Source organism: Nicotiana tabacum, chromosome 10 (genome assembly GCF_000715075.1).
Source record: "Nicotiana tabacum cultivar K326 chromosome 10, ASM71507v2, whole genome shotgun sequence".
Lineage (NCBI taxonomy): Eukaryota > Viridiplantae > Streptophyta > Magnoliopsida > Solanales > Solanaceae > Nicotiana > Nicotiana tabacum.
Genome location: NC_134089.1, coordinates 30,267,960 through 30,290,494, shown reverse-complemented (window position 1 = coordinate 30,290,494; position 22,535 = coordinate 30,267,960). Strand labels below are relative to the sequence as shown.

Genomic DNA, 22,535 nt, shown 5'->3' with positions numbered 1-22,535 from the left:
GAAGTTAAAAAATTCTGACATTTTGGCTATTTCTGAAAAAGGGGAGGTTGGACCCGATGAGGGTTGCCTACGTATCTCACACCCTGTGAGAATCAAACTGGCGTAGTTCGGTCCGATCAGGCGTAGAGTAAAAATAAACTAAATCCCTTCTGACTACAATCTTTAAAGGAAAGAAGAAAAAGTATTTTTCTGGATTTTTTTTTTTGTGTTCTTTTTTTTTTGTTTTTTTTTATTATTATTTTATTTTGTTTAATTTTTTAAGGAAATATTTATGAATTTTAAACTTCTTTGCACCTTTTTTTTTTGATCGAAAATCTTTTAAAATGGAACAAAAAATATTTTTTTTGAGTTTTGAATTTTCCCCCTTTTTTACTTTTAAATAAATACCCGTTTTCGGATTTTGAAAGTAATTATGGGATTTTTTTTTATGTTTTTTTTTTATATATAAATCAAACTAAAAGACAAATTTTGTTTTCGTTTTGTTTTCTTTTTTTTTTTAAGAAAATTCTGGTGAGGTTTTGACACTACTTGGACATTGGTTTTATCTTTTCCAAAATAAGTAATTATCTCCCTACGCTGCTATTGTTTTTTCTTTTTTTTTTGAAATTTTTTTAGAAACCGGTCAGTACGCAGATCTGAAGCAAATAAATGCGCCAACAAACGGGATGCAGCAGGATGGTCTTTTTATTTCAGGTTGCCTGTCCTAGACGGACCCAACCCCTGTGTTGAGTCCCCTACGTCAAATGAAATATGATGCAAATAAGCATTCCTACTAGGGATCCGGCATGAGGTTTCGTTATACTAGGTTTATAACCAGGGTATATGTTCTAGACTGTGTACCCGAGCGGACAACTCGAGTCGAGGAGGGGGCTACGTACCGGGGACCCGCGAGATCGTCCGGTTTTGTAACTTGTCCAACCTCTTTCTTATTTCAGGTATTGACACTAACAGAAAGGGGAGTCTCGACCAGCGAGCTTCTCCCCGGAGGTAAGAAGAGAAGGATTTCGGCACATTTTATATACAGTTCAGATAATATCAAAGCGGTAAAAAACAACATTTAGCACGTTATGCCAAAACATGTAATAAAGATCAGATAATAAAGCCAAAGATAACAATTATTCTAAGCTCGAATTCTTGAACCCTGAACCAGTGGTTCTGGGTTCGGGTCCCCAGCAGAGTCGCCAGAGCTGTCACACCTCCTTTTTGCGCGCCCGCCCCGAAGGGTAAAATGCGCGAGGGAGTTTTTCCAATTTAATTGACAATATTCGAAATGGGATTATTTATTTAATTCAGAGTCGCCACTTGGGAAAGATTTGGCTTTTGGTGTCCCAAGTCACCGGTTTATCTTGAATCCCAAATCGAGGAAAATATTCGACTTTCCAAATGAAGTCTGCGAACCAGAAATTCTAAGTAAGGAATTCTGTTGACCCGAGGGAAGGTGTTAGGCACCCTCGAATCCCGTGGTTCTAGCACGGTCGCTTAAATTGTTATAATGGCTAGATATCTGATTTAATACATGTTATTACTTATGTACTTTCATTAAGTTTAAACCGCTTTTATTATTATTTATTTTTTATGGAATTGCAACGTCGTAAAAATGCATTTCGAACCACGTCACAATCAATGCGCCCATGGTTGTTAATACATTCCGACTCCGTTGAGATTTGGATTTGGGTCACATAAATGCGCACCCGAATTTAAGAAGGTAAGATTATTAAAATGCACGCCTGAAGCAATTATCGTATTATTATTTCTGGGTAAGGCCGTGGAATTTTGCTAAACAGCTCATCCCGAAGTCTAAGTAATTTTAATTAAACATTTATCGAGGGCCCCGCAATTTGTGCGTTTTATTTGGCGAGGCTCATCTCATTTATTTTTATCAGGATAATCCTAAAGTGCCTACATTTTCTATTAAAATTGTCTCTACAAAAATGAAAGAGAAAAGGTCTTAATTTATTTACATGCTTGAGTTGTTATAGTTGAGTTTCGAATATGATTCGTAAATTCTGAAAAAATGATACAAGCAAGGCAGTCCGTTGCCAATACGGGCCCAGGCCCAACGTATATGGCATTAAACTAAACCTGGGCTTCACGTATTACTACCTAATTACATTATACTAGGCATGTTCTCAGTTTGTCAAATTAACAAAAAAACTTGGCAATCTAATTTTAATCCTAAAACAATTACATGCTGGAATTAACCAATATTATTTAACTAAACAATTTTCTTACAAGTTCCGAAATGGTCTATTCGTTTGATTTTTAACTTAGACGGAGTTACTACACCATTTATTTATTTTTAAGCAATATATAGATAGTTCATCCGTTAAGCTATCGTCGGATGTTCCACTATATATACATTAAATAACTACATGATTCCGATTTTTGCAAGCTAAATAATTTATATATACAAATAAAATTAAGAATATAATTCAAAATAAATTTAGAACTTCAATTTTTCATTTTTCGTATTCATGCTTCCTGTTTCAGTTTACAATAATCAGCGTGTCAGTTGTGTACCTGATATTGGAAGCAAAAGAAAAGTGAGAGATCAGCAGAAATTCAGTAGCATACAACAACAGCAATCCCAGCAACTAGTAACAACCAGCGACGAGAAACTTAGTGACAGATTTAAAAATCAAGACAAAATCCAGAAACAACAACAACCAACGGACAGAAGCAAAGGGAAACTTTTCAGATTTTTGAAAGACTAATTAGTGTTTAACCCTTAATTTCTCAATCCGTATCTCAGAATATTTGGATTGTATATCAGGTGTATATTCTTCTTCTTTTGAATTTCCAGAATGTTTTTCTTTTTGTTTTTCTAAAGTCTTAGTATTTTTTTTTCGGAATTTCCTCTCTTAAATTTTTCTTCCTCTCTAATCTGATTCAAGACTTCTCTATATATCCCCAACCCATAAATCTTTTAATCAATTAAAATCAACTCATTTTCTCTACCAAACCCATTATCTTCCCACTCATCCCCATTACATTAAATAAATATATCACACCACCTCATTATATTTTGTCCCTCATGCCTAACATAAACAAATACAAGATTCCCCACACTAAAATTTGTCTTGTCCCCCCTTTATATTAAATAACTATATCACAACCCACTCCATTTTATTTTGTCCTCCATGCTTAACATAAAGAATTACAAAATGTTCAATTACCAAACTACCCCTCCGACCTTATTGCAATTACCATTTTACCCCTGAACGTACTACAAATTACCAAACTAAACCATCAGCTATAACAATCAATTAATCAAACTTAACCAAAATATAGACAATATGATCAATTTCTAACAATGTTCAAACAACAAATCACATGAACATGATTTCTTCAATATTTCAACAATAAATCACATGAACATGATTTCTTCAACATTTCAAACAACAAATCACATGAACACAAATTGAACAACAAAGAACAACTAAAAATTTGATTGAACAATATTTTAGCAACAAACAAACCTATTTTTTTTTAAATTTAACAACAACAAAACAAACAAGTATATTCAGATTTCTAAATTCAATAATATTGAACTTAAAATCAACTCTTACAACATTATAACAAACAATTCCTATATTAAACTTAAACAAGATTATGAGACAAATTCAAGAAATAATCATAAATGATAAACAAAAAATCAAACTATACAAATTTCGGATTCAAGATCAACCAAACAAAGTATGAACATGAATGAAAATATTCAATAACAATAACAAACAAACTTTGTTCAAACTTCGAATTAAACTTAAACAAAACAAATAAACATACTCAAATTACTAATCTTCAAATAGTCAATTAAATCCAATCAAAATTATAACAAAGATATATGATCCAAAATTAAGAAGCAAAACATTAACTTCACATTAAATTATTAAATTAAAAACGAACTTCAAACAAAGATGAACATGAATTAAATCTATTTTTAAACAACAAAACATGACGGATTCACATGATTTAAACAATGTTAACAATTTCTGAAAATACGTAAAACACATGAAACAAATTGAAGAAACAATTAATTTAAACTTCAATTTGAATCTAACAAACATTAAACTAACAATTCCTTTTTTACAAAAATGAATAAAATTAACATGAAATAAACATGAAAAATAACTAATTAATTTCTCATTTAAATCTGAAAATTAAATTAACAAAGCACATGAACAAACTAGAAAATTATTTCAACGACGAACAAACAAAACAAGAATCGAATCATTTAACGATTTTGGATCCGAAAAATATCAAACAAAAATATGGACAAAAATAAAACTTAGAACAACTAACCGTAAATGACCAACAACGAACATCGAACGAACTCTAAATGAAACCAACGAAACTTTGACATAACGAAGAAGACGAAGCAAGAGCCGAAGCAGGAACATGAAGCAGCAGCGCCGGCAGCAGCAACGGCGACCCAGCTCCGACGAACCAGCAGCGGTAGCAGCAGCACGATGGAGGAAACAGAAACAGCTGCCACGACTAGGCAGCCATGGGTTACGAGCAGCAGCAGCATGGCGGGGAAGAGTGTGCTCGTGTGAGTGTGTTGACGCGGCTGTGTATGTGTGTGTTGATGAGGAGCTTGGAGGTGGGGAGGTGACGAAGACGAAGAAGAAGGTGAAGCAGCAGCTACAACGCTGCGTTATGCACGACGACGAGGATGAAGAAGACGATGGGTTCTTGGAAGATCTCAACACAAAGTTAGCATCTTTACAAGAAGGTGAAGTGGGTGGTCGTTGGAGCAGGAGGATGACGATGGTGGACTGCTGGTCGTAAGGTGGTGGTTTGGGTGTTGAGGATGGAGGGGCAGCCATTGATGCTAGGGAGGGGAGCTTGAGGAAGAAGAAGGAGAATAAGGGGGGCGGATGGTTTAGGTATTTTTTAGGGTTTTCTCTTTTTTTTTTTTGTGTTGCTTGTAAGATAATAGGGGTGTTGGGTTATGGACTGGGTCGACCCAGTTCGAAATGGACTGGGTCATAGGGAAGGTTGGGCCATTTTTTGGGCCTGTGGCTTGAAATCGAAGAAGAGGCCCAATTCCGACTTTCTTTATATTTTTTGCTCTCTTTTCTTCTTTTATTTTTTCTAAAACTAAATTATAAAAAATACTTAACTTATTATTAAGACTAAATTAAGTTATAAAAGCGCAAATTAACTTCCAATAACAATTAACACATAATTAAGTAATAATTAAGCATAAAATTGTATATTTGGACATTAAATGCTAAAAATGCAAACGATGCCTATTTTTTGTAATTTTTATTTTTTTAAAACAAATTTAATTACTAACAATTGTATAATTAAATCCTACATGCAAAATGTGACATATTTTTGTATTTTTAATAATTTAACAAATAAACATGCACAGACAAATACAAATAATTATCAAAAAAAATGTCACAAAAATTCTCAAAATTGCACACCAAAGAAAATCATTTTATTTTGAATTTTTTGGGAGTAATTCTCATAGAGGGCAAAAATCACGTGCTTACAGTCATTGGATACTTTTTTTTTTTTGCTATAACTCTGCATGTCTATAATGCCTGCTTTAATATCCATAATACTTTCCTAGCATGTAGTTATCTTTACACTGCTTATTTTAGTATATGTTTATTCCCTCTTTGCTGATGTCAAAAAAGGGGGAGAACGAACTGTACATTGCAGGAGTCGACTGAAGAAAGAAAGAACCTAACAGTTCGCAGAATCAACTATAGTATGCAGCACTTGTTTAGGGGGAGACGACTACATTGCAGGGGGAGTCGACTGAATAATACCGCACTCATTGAGGGGAAGTCGATTGCAAGAACTACAGGGAAGTCAACTGTTGTTTATATATTATTTTTGTCGTCATCAAAAAGGAGGAGATTGTTAATTATAAGTTTCAATGATGGAAAATAATATATTACATTTGGTGTAGGGTCTCAAGGAATATATTAATGGGATTCAAGAAGCAATATCAGGCAAGAATAGATCAAGGAAAAGAATTAACGATCACTAACGCAAAAGGAAGAAGCAGCGGAGATCCCGCAAGAATAGTCAATTAGAGATTGACGGAAGCTAACAAGGAAAAGAATCAGTGATGAAAAAGGAAGAAACAACGGAGATCCAGCAAGAATAATCAATTAAAGATTGACGAAAGCTATTACTAGAAGGCCCTAAATCAAAGGGAAGCGCGATCCCTGAAGCAAAAAATCATGGGATCCAGCGGATATGACTCAAATAACACAGAGATATGCCCATCCGATGGAAAGTTCGTCAAGACCATAAATCAAGGAAGATCAACGAGAACTTGACTTTATTCTTGGAAAGAATCAATTTATGATCCCTTTAAAGGATCAACGCCCTTGAGTTTGCGATCTCTCAAGATTCTTGAAGGCCTCATGGAAAGCATATATACAGATGTTCTAGACTTGAAAATGATATACTTTGAACAAACTATCTTCCCTCTTTTTGTTTTACTCCAAACAAGCATTGTAGTTCCTTTAGATCTGCTGTGTAACTAGTGAGAGAAGAAAAAGAGATAAACACTGGTGAGGCATTGTATCAAGAAAAGAAAAGAGACATAAAGACTAAGCTGTTGGTGTAAAGCTCCATCATTTACTCTGTACTCAAGAAATATCGATCACTAAAAGAGAACACCCTTACAACCTAAGGGACTGGACTAGGATTCACATTGAATCCGAATCAGTATAAAAATTCTTGTGTCTTTTTTTCCTGCATTTTATTTCTGTATTTACTATTATCCTGTTCTTATTTCTAGTCAACTAATTAGTAAACTAGTCAATTACTTATAAAAAGTTTTTAAATAAGCAATTCACCCCGTGCACTTTCACTGATTTTTCTGTGTTGACTGCGTAATTCACCCCGTGTACAAGGTAGTGCTGTTTATATAAGAGAATTTAGCCGCGAACAGGCTCAAAGCCACTATCTGATTATGCTCCAAATTCTGTATATAAAACTTAGGTACGATCTAGCTGAGATGGGCTGGTGTGCGGTGTATTTGGCTTACCGTCAGGGACTGATGTAGGGGTTTAGTTATGGTTTATTCGAGTAGCTTTGGCTCGAATTCTATATATATGTTAAAAATTCAGTAAATAAGTGCAAAAATTGTTTTCGCCTCAGTAAATCAAATGACTTGGGGGTAGAATCTCGAATTTGAACTCATAAAGTTCAAATCTTGAATCCATCTCTATTGGCAGTGCTAAGCCGACATCACTTGCTCACCAACTTCTTTTCTCACTCTCAACAGCGTGCTTTGTGGGTAATAGACTATGCGTTTTTTGGCTGAAGAGTCCAACTGATAGCCTTGTCCTTGGTCCACATAGGCTGAAATCATATTCAGCTATTTTGGAGCTCAAAATTTGGTGTTGACAGTATCCGATAGTTTTTCTTTAGAGAAATCATTCCAAAGAAATTTCAACAGCTCACTGATTTTACCCCTTGCTGTTGCGCTCCTTTTTATCAACTTTTGCAACTTTTATGTGGAGGCAAGCACTAGAAGAGATACAGACCTGGTAAAACATGAAGTGCAGAAAACAATCTGTTTTCATCAGCAAAGTTGGAGCCGCTCCACTAAGGATCTTTAGGCATGACGCGGCTGCATTTTCATATAGACATACAAAAAATTACTAGACATTCTGCAATTGGTTTTTCCATCTTGAACAAGCACATGCATCTTCCTTTGGCAGATCATCGCCAAGACGCCAATTTACTCATCTTCACTGCCCTTGATTTTCAAGACAGTATCAACTCTGCGATTAAACAGGAACCAAAACTAGCACTTATTCCATCAATTGTTTTTGCACTCATGAAAATTAATTTTGATTTCAGAGGGCTCCAGCCTTTTGTTATGTGTTTTTTTCGGGACCTGAATATGACTTCCATCTACTCGAGAAGTCTCTTGCTACGTGCTCTTCGGGTAATATGTAATGTATGCTTATCTCTCTCATGGCACTGAATATTCAAGCTTGAATCTGGTTTCTAATGTAGTATAACCACAAAACTCGTTTCTTCTAAATAGACATTTTGAAGAAGTCATTAACCAAGTGTGGCACTTGTAAAACTACTATGGAGTATAAACATTGTAACTTTTTCTTTGACGAGCGCTACAAACGGTAACAAGTTATTATCTTTGCTTTACATCTGTACTCAAACTGAAGGTGTAATAGAAATGTTACCCATGATGTTTTGCTCCAGTTCATGTTGGAAAAACAGAGAAAGCCGTGAGGTTTGAGGTATGTTAAGAAGCACTATTTTTAAGTATACTTTGCCATCTGTAACATATTCTCCAAGATTGAACAAACTGTTCTAGTTGAAAATTAGAGCAGAAATAATATTAATTGGTAAGGTAAAACCCAACAGAGAAGCAGAAGGAAAAAATTATTTCACCATTTCAAAGACACAACAATTCTACGGGAAAAACCAAGACATACATCATCTCAAGGATTTCATTACATAGTCATATTATCTCGATTTGTTTACAGAGAACATTCTTTAAATGGCCACATTTAGTGGTTTGACGTACATTTTGTAAAATGCAAGTATTTTTTCTCTAGGTGGCAGATTTTCCTTGATAAAACTAAAGCTTATCACATCTTCAGACCAGGCACATATATTTGGAAATTCCTCTTTGGTCAATATGTCCACTTTCAATGCTTCGTGAATAATTCCAAGCCAATAAGTTATCAAAATTGAAACAATCTCAATATATCCAACTCTGTTTACTGCAAAGAAGTTCTTATCTTTGATAATTTCATTCTCAAGAAGTTTAAGGAGTTCATGAAGTTCTCCCCTGGCTTTCTCCCTTACTTCATTGTTGCTTTCATAACAAAGTTCCTTCATCTCTGGCAAACACTGAGATTGGACAATAAAACTTGTTATTACATGAAAATGATGATTTTGAAAGAAAATATTTCAAGATTGGTTGTGTTTGGTATGAACAAAAATATTTTTATGGAAAATGTTTTTTTAGAAATAAGTCATTTGTGTTTGGTAGCCAGAAAATATTTTCAAGGAAAACATCTTTCGCCAGAAGAAAATGACATCCCTCACTTTTTTGGGTTGTAGTCATTAGATTTCCTCCACAATTATCTCAATTCGTAACTCTATTTCACCATTTTAAGAAATACTACATTATTATTAGCTCCGGTTTGGTCATCAATTTTGGCTTCATTTTTTTAAAAAAAAAAAGAGTTGAAAATAATATTTGTTTATAAAATATGATCATGTTTTGGGAAAAAAAATTTCAAGTTCCCAAAAATAATGTTTGAAAACGTACCTTTTCATCCAAAAAGTTAGCCCAGAAACGTGCCATTGCTCTCTGATTGAGATCTTTTGGTAGAAGATGGGTTTCATCTTTCCAAGTTTCATCAATATATTCAAGAATTACAAGAGACTCAGCAATTGGCTTCCCATTGTGTAAAAGTACAGGAATCATTTTATATACAGGATTATATTTGAGAAGTGTAGCACTCTTGTTTGATAGATCTTCTTCAATATACTCATATTGAATACCCTTGAGTTTCAGAGCAATCTCAACTCTTACACTAAAAGGACTTGCCCAAGAACCCAACAATTTTATGTCTTCCATCTTTCACTTATTAATTGCTCAAGATTCTTGGCTTTGTTTGTGATACTGTCTTCTTTACTTTTGTCTTCTTATTGTACAGGATTTTGAATCAGTCTTATTTTCATCAAATCCATATTTTACAGCTGTCTCGAAAGATGACTTGTGTGCTTATGTCACACACTTCATCAACTCTGATGGCTTTCTTTTTTTTCCTCTTCTTTTTGTTGTTACATAATTACACAGTCAAGTTTGAATTTTTCTTTAGAGGTATATATGGTAGGGTGTATAAGAATAACACCGAATATAATGTATTAGTAATGGTAAGATTCAGAATAGTTATGATGAGATTATTTATTATCAATTGTTTGGTTTGGCGTACTAAAGATTTTGAAAGGATAATTCTGTCTTTATACATGCTTATCCATATATTAAAAATCATAATATTACTAATGTCATGGTTCACTATGTATAAGCACACAAGCAGAGAGAGTTAACTAGCACACAATCACACACAAAGTAAATAGAGAAGAAAAATCAACACAAGGATTTAACGAGGTTCGGCTAAGCCTAATCCTCGAGGCAAAAACAGAGAGAGTTTTCCACTATGAATGAGAAGAAAGACACAGTACAATCTATAGAATCCTCAACTACAACCTCTATATATAGATCCCAAAAGGTCCCAAACATATATGAGAAAGATTTCCCAATTTGACAAGGACTATAGGTTTTCCTTTCCCAAAACTATTAGGACAATGAGTTTTTCTAAACCTATAGAGACTATGGGTTTCTTAAAAATACAAGGAAATAATTCAAGCCACAAATAACAAATCTTCTCCTTGGCTTGAATTCTCTTCATCAACAGGAACAACGGTTTTCTATCTTGCCCTCAGCCCTCGCAAGGGCTCTATTGATTGCTGCACGCATCAACCAAGTCTAGGCAACGCCTAAACTTGTTAAGAGACTTAACTCTTCAGCCATAGCACTAATCCGTCGATTTGGTTCTATACCCGAAATAGCTTTTGGATAGCTATAACACTCAAACGCATCAGCGGTCTCTGCAACTACCAAAGCAAATCCCACAGGATTTGTATATCCAAGAAGATTCCCATCAACTACGCTTGCAAACCTTTGTGGTCGATTGATCACTCTCTTCTCTCTGTATGTTGCAATTCTATATGGTTGTTGTTGCGCAGGTGCATCAACATTATCGTCTTGATCAATATTTCGCACCTCCTCCACTTCCTCTACTTTAGAACTACTGGGCTAAGCTAGTGGAGATTCAATTTCTAGCTCTATGCGGTCACTGACACTACGATCTGTTTCTACTATTGCCTTCTCCCTTTGACTGTCCAGTGAGGCAGATTCATTGAATGTTATATCCCTACTGATAATTAGCGTGGAGTCTTTTGATATGTGCACCACAACCTATAACCTTTCACTCCAGTTGCATACCTTAGAAATATGCACTTCTTTTCCATCGGCTCAAGTTTTCCATCCCTCACATGAGCATAAGCAGGACAACCAAATATCCCTAAATCGGTAGGCGAAACGGACCATACCTCAAAAGGAGTTTTGAACTCAATAGCTGCGGATGGAGATCTATTGACCAAATAACAAGCTGTATTGATTGTTTCAGCCCATAAATCTTTGCTAACACATGAGTGTGAAAGCATGCTTCGTGCCCTATCACAAAGCGTTCTATTCATACGTTCTGCAACACCATTTTGTTGTGGTGTTCCGACATAAGTGTGGTGTCTCACTATGCCCTCCCTGCTGCAATAATTATCGAACTTAGATTTGCAAAATCCCAACACATTGTCAGTTCGAAGACGCTTAACTTTTCTTTCCGTCTACCTCTCAACCATCGTCTTCCATTTAACAAATGTCGAAAATGCCTCATTTTTTGTTTTCAGAAAATACACCCACACCATCCTTGAGTAATCATCAATTGAAGTCATAAAATACCTGGCACCACTCTTGGAGGGAACTCTGTTTGGACCCCACAAGTCAGAGTGTATATAATCTAACTTGTCTCTGGTTTTGTGCTCGGCCTTCTTGATGAACTTTACCCTTGTCTGTTTACCAAACACACAATGCTCACAAAAATTCAAAACTTGATTTTTGTACCCATTCAGCAAATTCTGCTTACTCAACAAAGACAATCTATTATCACTTATATGGCCCAATTGCAAGTGCCACAACTGAGACTGATTCAGATCACTTTTCCCATAAACTACAACAGTTTCCCCTTCAACTACACTAGCCTAAAGATAATACAATTTAGAATGTAGTTTACTCTCCATGAGTACCATGGAGCCTTTACACACTTTAAGTACTCCATTCTCGGAGTGAAATTTATACCCTTGATCATCCAAAGTCGAAAGAGAAATCAAATTTCTCTTTATCCGAGGAACATGCCAACACTCAATGTTTCTGATAATTTAGTCGAACATTTTCAATTTGATGTTACCAACCCCCTCTACTGGTAATGGATTATCATCTCCCATATAGACAGTCCTACTCATTTGTTTGTATGTTGCAAATCAATTCTTGTGTGGACACATGTGGAAAGTAGCAGCAAAATCAAGAACCCAAGAATTTTGCCCATGTCACGACCCAAAATCTCACCTGTCGTGATGACGCCTATCGTGGTACTAGGCAAGCCTCAACTCAACATCTCAACACAATAGAACTTTTAAATAAATGCGGAAGTAGTTAATATTAAATAATACCTTTTAAAATAGAATATAACTCCAAAAGTACTAAACAATCCATCCCCAAAACCCGGTGTCACTGAGTGCATGAGCATCTAAATGATAACAACATCCGACTGATAAAATACTGTCTGGAAAAATAGAACAGTACAACATGAAAAGAAAGGAGAGTCAAGGTCAGCGAACACCATGCAGCTACCTTAATAGTCTCCTGAGTCTGACTCCTCAATCAGCAACCCCCGTGATCAGAAGTGTCTAGATCTTTACACGAGGTACAGGGGTAACGTGAGTACACCAACTTAGTAAGTAACAGAAATAAATAGGGAACTGAGAAGTAGTGATGAACTATGCAAATACAGTTATCTCAATAACTTTCAATAAGAATAGTCATACTTTCAATTTAACAGTTTAAGTCTCATTAGTGCGTACTCAAATAACCCAGATATCAAATATTCCATAAATATGTATGACAAAGATAAATAGCAACTAAGTGCAGCAATTAACTGAAAACAAATACAGCCTCTCAAGGCAACAGTCACTCAGCTCATCGCATAATCTCAGTGGAAATAACAAAACCAAATCAGTAATTTAATTCCAAACATCTCGTAAAAAAAACTCCAGTTCCAATGAAAGTTGTTCAAAATATTTGTTTAACATTTTTAATAGAGGCTCAATATAAAGATGAGTGAAGACAATAATTTCACAAAACAAGCCCTTCGGGCAAAGCATCACTCGTATGTATGTATATATAGCCCCTCGGGCAAGCCTCTCAGTCCCTCGTGACTCAACTCTCATCAATCAGCACTCACACTCAATAGGTACCTCATAATAACCGCTACGGCATGCAGCCCAATCCATATATATAGTCGACTGCGCTCACTGGGGGTGTGCAGACTCCGGAGGGACTCCTTTAACCCAAGCGCTATAACCTGCACGGACAACTCACGTGTTGCACGGACAACTCACATGCTATAATAATATCTGGATCTGCATGGACAACTCACGTGCTATAATAATATCTGGATCTGCACGGACAACTCACGTGCTGGATGGACAACTCATGTGCTATAATATAATATAATATCTGGATCCGCACGGACAATTCGCGTGCTGCACGGACAACTCACGTGCCGCACGGACAACTCACGTGCTATAATATAATATCTGGATCCGCATGGACAACTCACATGTTGCACGAACAACTCACGTGCTATAATATAATATCTGGATCCGCACGAACAACTTACGTGCTATAGTATCAATAACCTCAAACTTAGGCCATCGGCCTCACTCAGTCATCAATCTCTCTAGTCTCTTGGGCTCTCGGAAATCATATAAACGGCCCAAACATAAGTAATATCATATATCAACAATGAACAGTAAGAGACGGAGGCATAATAAGCAAGAAAAGCTATGACTGAGTACAAAACAATAATTTAGCAGCTAATTCAGCAAGTACACGACCTTGCAGGTCTCAACAATGATCACATAAGGCCTAAATATGATTTCTAACATGAAGTACAGTCAATTTCTATGAAAACAGAGGAAACATGTATTAAATAGTAGGCCAATTAATTCCACAGTCTCGCGGGACGGACCAAGTCACAATCCCTACGGTGCACGCCCACACGCCCGTCACCTAGCATGTGCGTCACCTCCAAAATAGTCATACGACACAATGTCCGGGGTTTTATACCCTCAAAACTAGATTTAATTGTTACTTACTTCAATCCGAGTAAAATCTTACTCCGCAATGCCTTTATCGCTCAAATCGGCCTACAAACGTCCCGAATCTAGTCACAATTAACTCGATTCAGTCAATAAAAATTATAGGAATTAATTCCACATGAAATTCTATATTTTCCATTAAAAATCCGAAATTGCACTAAAAATTCGCATGTGGGGCCCACGTCTCGGAACCCGACAAAAATTACGGAATATGAACCCCCATCAAACCACGAGTCTAACCATACCAAAATTACTAAATTTCGATAACATTTTGACCTTAAATCCTCAAATCTATCCGAGAGGGTTTTCAAACTCTTCCTACTAAATTCACATATTTAATGCCAAAACTAATAATAGATTCGGGCAATCTAACCAAAATTAAGTTAAGAACACTTACCCCGTTATTTTCTCTTAAAATCTCCCGAAAATCGCCTCTTCCCGAGCTCCAATTTGGTAAAAATGGAATCAGAACTCAACATTCTGTCCAGAATTTTCATGGTTACTGTTCACGCATTTACTGTTCACGGGACTTTTCATGGGTACTGTACACGGATACTGTACACGGGTACTGTACATGGGTACTGTTCATGGATATTGTACACTGATATTGTTTACGCATGTGCGGTCACTGTTCACACGTGCGAAAAATGCTGCCCAGAAAATTTCAGCAGCCTTTTATATCCGTTAACCATCCGAAATCCACCCGAGGCCCTCGGGACCTCGACAAAAATGTATCAACCAGTCCTAAAATATCATACGAACTTAGTCAAAACCTCAAATCACATCAAATAACTCTAAAACCGCGAATCACACCCCAATTCAAGCCTAATGAAACTAGGAACGTCCAACTTCTATATTCGATGCAAAAAACCTATCAAATCAAATCCGATTGACTTTAAATTTTGCACACAAGTCATAAATGACATAACGAAGCTATGAAAAATTTTAGAACTAGATTTCGACCCCGATATCAAAAAGTCAAATCTCCGGTCAAACTTAAGAAATCTTTAGCCTTAGATTTTTAGATTCTGTTAAATGGTGATAATTTGATCTAGGGACCTTCAAATTCGATTTCGGGCATATAACCAAGTCCCAAATCACGATACGGAACTACCGGAATGGTCAAAACTTTTATCCGGGTTCGTTTGCTCAAAATATTGATCGAAGTCAACTCAGTTGAGTTTTAAAGCTCTAGTTCACAATTTAATCCATCTCACATAAAAACCTTCCAGAAAGTTATACGGACTGCACACGCAAGTCGAAAAATTATTGATACTACTTTTCAAGGTCTTAAAATACCGAGATAATTATTTAATTTAAAGATGACATTTTGGGTCATCACAGCCCATAACTAGAACTCACAACACAAACTCCCCCTACATACTGCTTCCCTCTTTTCTCCTTCAGCTTATGACAATATCTCTTATAGTGACCTTGCTCCCCACACTCATAACAGTGTTGCTTCATTGCTCTAGACTTTGATCTTGCGGTTGACTTTTTCCTGTTAAAGTTCTTTTATTGTGTTCTTCCTCTAATCACAAGACCCTCGCCTCAATTTTGCTGTGTGAAAAGCTCTTTTTCAACTCTTTAGATTTTAGTGCATTACTAACATCTTCTAGTAAAATGTTGTCTTTCCCATATAGCAGTGTATCGGCAAAAATATCATAAGACTGTGGTAAAGAACATAACACAATCAAGACCTGATCCTCACTCTCAATTTTGATATCCACATTCTTCAGGTCCATTATAATTGAATTAAAATCATCAAGGGGAGTTTTAACAGGTGTACCTTTATTCATAAGGAGATTGTATAACCTATTTTTCAGGTAGAGGCGCTTTATCAGCGATTTCTTAGAATACAGATCTTCTAGCTTCTTCCATGCTGTTCCTGTAGAAGTTTCTTCAGCAATTTCCCGAAAACGCTATTTTAACATTCATGAAGATCTCACTCAAAGCCCTCCCCTTCAGGTCTTCCTTCTTTGTCTCTTTCATATCTTCAGGAAAATCCTTATCAATTGCTTTCCATAATCCTTGTAACACCAGGGACGATTTAATCATAATCTTCCATAGACTGAAATTAGAACCTCCGTCAAATTTCTCTACTTCGTACTTTGTTGAAGATAATGAAGACATCTTAACCCTAGATTATATGTAGAAACCCGAACTTTGCTCTGATACCAATTGTTGCGGAATATCGTGAGTTAACTAGTACACAATCACACACAAAGTAAATAGAGAAGAAAAATCAACACAAGGATTTAACGAGGTTCGGCTAAGCCTAATCCTCGGGGCAAAAACAGAGAGTTTTCCACAATGAATGAGAAGAAATAAGCACAATACAATCTATAGAATCCCCAACTACAACTCCTATATATAGATCCCAAAAGGTCCCAAACATATATGAGAAAGGTTTCCCAATTTGACAAGGACTATAGGTTTTCCTTTTCCAAATCTATTAGGACAATGGGTTTTCCTAAACCTATAGGGACTATGGGTTTCCTAAAAATACAAGGAAATAATTCAAGCCACAAATAACACTTTCTTTTCCTAAAAATACAAGAAAATAATTCAAGCCACAAATAACACTTTCTATATGACTCCTCACTGGCTATAATTAATACATGTACTCCTATTAATTACACAGATATTAAAATATACTATCAAACAAGAGACCAATAATACCAAAACTAATATATACATTATTTTTCCTAATACACCCTACCAACCTCTTAGAATTATAAAAATGTTGAAACACTATGACTCACAGTTTCTTAGAAGCTAGTGGAGCATCTCGTCATGTGACATATGTAGCTAGTCAAATTAAAATGAGATGGTCAATAATAATATACTGTACTGGATAGAAGGAACTTATCGAGATTTGGGTATATTGTCACTTTCCTCTGATGCTACTTCTAATAAAAAAAGTTTCAACATATTTGACAAAATACTTCTCTTCCATTTGTTAATATGATGAATGTGGTTGATTGAAGATAGTAATTAACAAGAACATTGTTAGATCTAAATCTCCATATGGGGTTTATAATGGCATACAAATTAGAATGTTTTATAAGATCTCTAACTAGTTTATCTGTAGTATAAACGTTTTAAGGTAAATGTTTAAATAATATCAGATGGGGTTAATATCACGGATAGTATCTGATCTTTATTCGTTAACAATAAAGTCACATAACTAAAATGGGTATAAAATAGGTGAGTACATTTTGAGGGTTAAGCGACATCTGATGTAACATGTCACAGTAGATTTTTGGTGCAAAGTATATAATTAAAGTATGTTTTATGTTTGAGTTAAGCGAGATTTATGTATTGGTAAAATCTGGCCTTGATACCTGAATAGTTTACATGGCGACACGACACTACTTGGGACAAGTGTCATTCCTTGGGATGAATGAATATCGAGAGTTTGCCCTACAAGAAATAATTTCGACCCGGCAACTCCTTTTTGGAGAGATGCAGACAGTGCCTCGGTGAAGCACTCCAAGACGGCTCCGGGGATCCGTTGATAAAGCTATAATTCAGAGTCTTGCTTGGCCTTCAACCGCCTACGAAGTGTTAGGTTTAGAATTTTATTAATGATCAATAATCAAAAGCGCCTTAACTAATGTCATTCCATTTTGTGTGCAGATTCGCAGTAGCTCTGATGAATGCAAGAAAGAAAAGAAAATCATACAAGCATATTATAGGAAGCCAACGGTCATAACAATATTTTATGCCTACAGCCACACTAATTTAGGCAACACGTAAAAAGTGTTGTCAAAAGTATCTGTAGAAACACTTTTTAGGCGTGACCTTTGAGTATAGTCTTCGGCCACGGATTTTAAGTTAACACTTATAAAGTGTTCCTTTTAAATATAAAGACAACATTTTTTAAGTGTTGGCTAAATATAAAACTTTTGGCTACGCTTTTTAGGTTTATTGCTACGTTTTTGAAGAGTTGTTAGATTGTCATATTAAATGCAACACATTATAAGCGTACCCTAAAAATTTCTTATAAAATATTTCCCCAAAAATTTCTCACCAAAATTGCAATTACTAAAATATTTCTCCCAATTCTCATAAGGCAACCATTCAGTTAGGGAAAAAGTCTAAAAATTTCTTATATAAAATTTCACTCAAAAATTCCCCCCAAATATTAGAATTAATGAAAATATTTCCCCCCAATACAATAAGACAATGAAATCATCGTACCTTCCCCAATTCTTTTCTCTCACTGCAGCTTCACCTTAATTGCCTCCTTAACCTAATTCATTCCTTTCAACTCTCTGCTGCATGTGTCTTCAGATTACGCTCACCCATATATTGTAAATCTATGTCCCTTTCTCTATTAGTAAGTATTTTTTGCTCAAAACTTTTCTGTTTTTTCCAATTTTTTGTTTTGTTCTTATACTTTAAGATTCAATTTTTCTAGTTTCTTACTAATGGAGATGAAAAATAATCTTTTATTGTGTACAATATCTGGGTATCTCGGTACAATCTTTGTTTTATACTCAAAGTTTTGAACTTTTTATAATTTTAGATTCTTGGGCTAAAAAGAAGTAATTTTGTTTTGTTTAATTTTTAGGTATGCTTCGTTAATTGAGGTTTTCGTTTACACTAATTTGGCTTCTAGGTAACTGTAGATTTATTGATATGTACTGTTTTGGACCTTTATTTGTCTGCTTATATTGTGTTATTTTTCTTGGGTTAAATAGACTAATTTGGGTTCTGGGTAAGCGTATTTCGTTGGTTTTCTTGTGATTAACTATTTGTGGGTTTTTTAAGATAGACTTTTTATTGATGGCATGTTTTTTTCTTTAGATTTGTAGACATTTAAGTACTCTTTTGGACCTTTATTTTGTCTGCTTCATTTGTATTTTTCTGTTAATTGTTTGTGGGGTGTTAGTTTAGGCTTGGAATCCCAACTAAATTGTTCTCTTAAACATTACGTCGAACACTCAATTCCTTAGAAGAAAACATATTGCCTCGCTTGTTGTTGTCACTGGTAGTAGCTGGAATTATTTGTTGCAACAGTTTAGGATCATTTAGAGTTGATGAGTTCATCTCAACACCCTCCTCCTCTGCTAGGATTTCAAATCTGTTTGGACTGGTGTCACGACCCGGATTTCCCACCCTCGGGGGTCGTGATGGCGTCTACTAATAGGAGCTAGGCAAGCCAAACTAAATTATTTTTTCATTAGTAACATAATCCGTTTTAACAATTTTCGGCAATAATATAGAAGCAACGGAATTAAATATTAAGCGGAAGTCTTAAATTATAGAAAACTGAATAGCAATGCGGAAAATTCAACATAAGCCTCTACCCAAAACTGGTGTCACAATACTCACGAACTACTAAGATTTACTAAATACTGTAAGCACGTGATTTTTACCCTATATGAGAATTACTCCCAAAAAATTCAAAATAAAATGATTTTCCTTGGTGTGCAATTTCGTGAGATTTTGTGATATTTTTGGATAATTATTTGTATTTGTCTGTGCGTGTTTATTTGTTAAATTAATTAAAAATACAAAAATATGTCGCATTTTTTTTTGTAGGATTTAATTCTACAATTTGTTAGTAATTAAGTTTGTTTACAAAAAATAAAAATTACAAAAATAGGCATCTTTTGCATTTTTAGCATTTAATGTCCAAATATACAATTTTATGCTTAATTATTACTTAATTGTGCGTTAATTGTTATTGGGAGTTAATTTGCTCTTTTATAACTTAATTTAGTTCTTAATAATAATTTAAGTATTTTTAGAATTTAGTTTTAGAAAAATAAAAGAAGAAAAGAGAACAAAAATACAAAGAAAAATCGGATTGGGCCATTTCTTCAATTTCAAACCACAGGCCCAAATAATTGCCCAATCTTCCCCACGACCCGGTCCACTTCAAACCGGGTCGACCTGGTCTGCCCCATTAACAAAAAACATCCGTCCAAAGTCCAAACACCCCTATCTTGCAAAAAACAAAACAAAAAACCAAACCCTAAAACCTAAAGAAAACTACCCGCCCCCACTCTCCATCTTCTCCAAAAAACTAAGAACCATCAAACGTCGTCCATGGCTGCCCTCAACCAGCTGCTTCTGCCTTCTTCTTCCTCGACCAAACGACACAAGTCCCTCGATCTCCAACGACCCACCATAACACCGTCACTATCATAGCTTCATCTCTTTCGTCAAGCTCAAAGCTTGCTCGACTATGGCTGCCTCCCCCGCGTCAACCCATCGCCATAGCTGGCCTCCCATGGTGGAAACCCCACTGCAAACGACCCCTCGTTCCAGCTCCTCCATGCTGCCCGCAGCTGCCCCATGATCGATCTTTCTGCTTCATATTCTTCGTTTCGTCGGCTTCGAGTTGGGTGGTCGAGCTCCCGAGCTCCAGCCATGGACGCGGCGCTTCGCTTCACTGCTCCTGTTTCTGCGTCAAGCTGCGTCTGCTTCACTGCGGCGTACTGTCATTGACGACTCCATGAGTCATGTTTGTTGCTCACCATCGTACTGTTGTTGACGACGCAAGGCAGTCCGGTTAAAGTCCGGCAAAGTTTGAGGGTTTTTCGTCGAGTCGAGATCCTGTACGTCGAGTTTTCTGTCCGAGTTTTCCATTTCCGTTCGTCGTGGGTCATTTTCGGTTAGTTGGGTTTTGAGTTCCATTTTTGTCCGTATTTTGTTTTGATATTCTCGAATCTAAAATCGGCAAATGTTTGTTTTGTTCATGTCTATCGTTTGAATTAATTTTTTTGGTTTGTTCATGTGTTTTGTTGATTTAATTTTCAGATTTCAAATGGAAATTTAATCAGTTGTTTGTCATGTTTATGTCATGTTAATCTTATTTATTTCGTAAAAAAGAATTGTTAGTTTGATGTTTGGTAGATTCAAATTGAAATTTAATTAATTATTTCTTCAATTTGTTTCATGTGTTGTTATGTATTTTCCAGAAATTATTAATGTTGTTTGAATCGTTTGAATCCGTCATATTTGTTGTTTAAAAATAGATTTAGTCCATTGTTCATCTTTGTTTGAAGTTCATGTTTAATCCAGTGATTTAATGTGAGTTTATGTTTGTTTTTGATTTGTTGATTTAGTTTGAATCATGTATTTTGTTGTTGGTATTGTTGTATCCTTGCTCATCCATTGATGGTCTAAATTAACCAGGATTGGTTCCCGATATGGTTAAATCATTCCATTAATTTTGAGTTGTGTTGTTCATCGTGTTCATATGATTTGTTGTTGAAGATTGTTGAGAAATTGGTTATCTTGGCTATATTTTGGTTAAAGCTTTGATTAATTGATTGTTTAGAGCTGACGGGGGTAGTTTGGTAAATTGCAATACATTCAGGGGTAGAATGGTAAATTGCAATAAGGTCGGAGGGGTAGTTTGGTAATTGAACATTATTTTAATTCTTTATGTTAAGCATGGGGGACAAAATATAATGGGATGGTGTTTGATATAATTGTTTAACATAATGGGGGACAAAACATAAAGTAGTGGAGGGGAATATTGCATTTGTTTATGTTAGGCATGTGGGACAAATTGTAATGGGTTGGGGTGGATGTATTTATTTAATGTAGGCATGGGGGACAAGGTTTAAAATAAAAAAAACATTAATAAGTGGGACAAAGCATGCCATTGGGGGAATAATTTGGGGTTGGGAATTGAAGACTTGTCTTGCTATATATATAGGGTTATTTGACACATTTTAGAGGTTGAACATTATTGAGAGGATTTTAGAGATTATTATTGGGAGAATATTTTTTAGAGTAATACATTCTGAAAATCTGAAGAAGTGTGGGAGAGTAAAAGAGAAATGCAACTTGAACTTCACTCGAATAATATCCGTTTACTTTTCTCGAGTGTCATTCAAAATCAGTAAACTACTGCATCTTGTATCTGTCTCTCTTCTGCTTCGACTGCGATTGCACTTTGGTATTGCTGATTTTTCAATCCGTTGCTGGGTTATTCTACTGGTTGTTACTAGTTTGCAGTGTTGCTGAACCTGCTGTTGCTGTGTTATTATTGCTGCTGACTTCTCCTTCTTTTGTTCTTGTACTGCCATTTCCAGGTACACATTTGTACACTCTCGGCTTGAAGCGAAATGAAATATTAATCAGGCTTTGTTCCTGTTGAATTACTCCTGTTTGGATTTGTGTTTGAATATAATTGTCCTGTCTTTGTATAAAAATGTAGTTGATTGATTAATGAGTAATGAGGTTGCATATGTATAACTTCTTCATCTAATAATGTTAGTTGAAATTAATCGAAGAATAGTTAATCTGTTTTTGATATTATTGTGCGTCAATCTCATGTTCCAGTGTTATTAAAAATAGAATATAGAACGTAAGCAATCTCTCTTTGTACAAACTCGATTGCAATTTTTCATTTGCATTAGTCGTAAGTTAATAACTAATAAGTTACGTATTTTCCAGCATGTAATTAATTGAGGGATTTTCTTTTATTTTAGAGACGAACTTAATAGAAAAAATGTAGTCACTGTAGGTTTATCCTTAAAATA

The 22,535-nt window shown here is 35.4% G+C and overlaps 1 protein-coding gene and 1 long non-coding RNA gene across 2 annotated transcripts; one reads left to right on the top strand and one right to left on the bottom strand.

Moving 5' to 3' along the window:
- Positions 1-8,374: 8,374 nt before the first annotated feature.
- Positions 8,375-9,675, bottom strand: LOC107782987 (glutathione S-transferase U8-like). The gene is made up of 2 exons (XM_016603942.2): positions 9,290-9,675; positions 8,375-8,865 (listed from the first exon to the last, which is right to left on the bottom strand). The coding sequence occupies exons 1-2, from the start codon at positions 9,599-9,601 to the stop codon at positions 8,506-8,508; spliced, it is 672 nt and encodes a 223-aa protein (XP_016459428.1). The 5' UTR covers positions 9,602-9,675; the 3' UTR covers positions 8,375-8,505.
- A 10,328-nt stretch (positions 9,676-20,003) lies between these two features.
- LOC142164621 (uncharacterized) lies at positions 20,004-22,308 on the top strand. Its single transcript, XR_012695432.1, has 2 exons — positions 20,004-20,653; positions 22,086-22,308. It is a non-coding gene; the product is annotated as an uncharacterized LOC142164621 (long non-coding RNA).
- Positions 22,309-22,535: the final 227 nt, after the last annotated feature.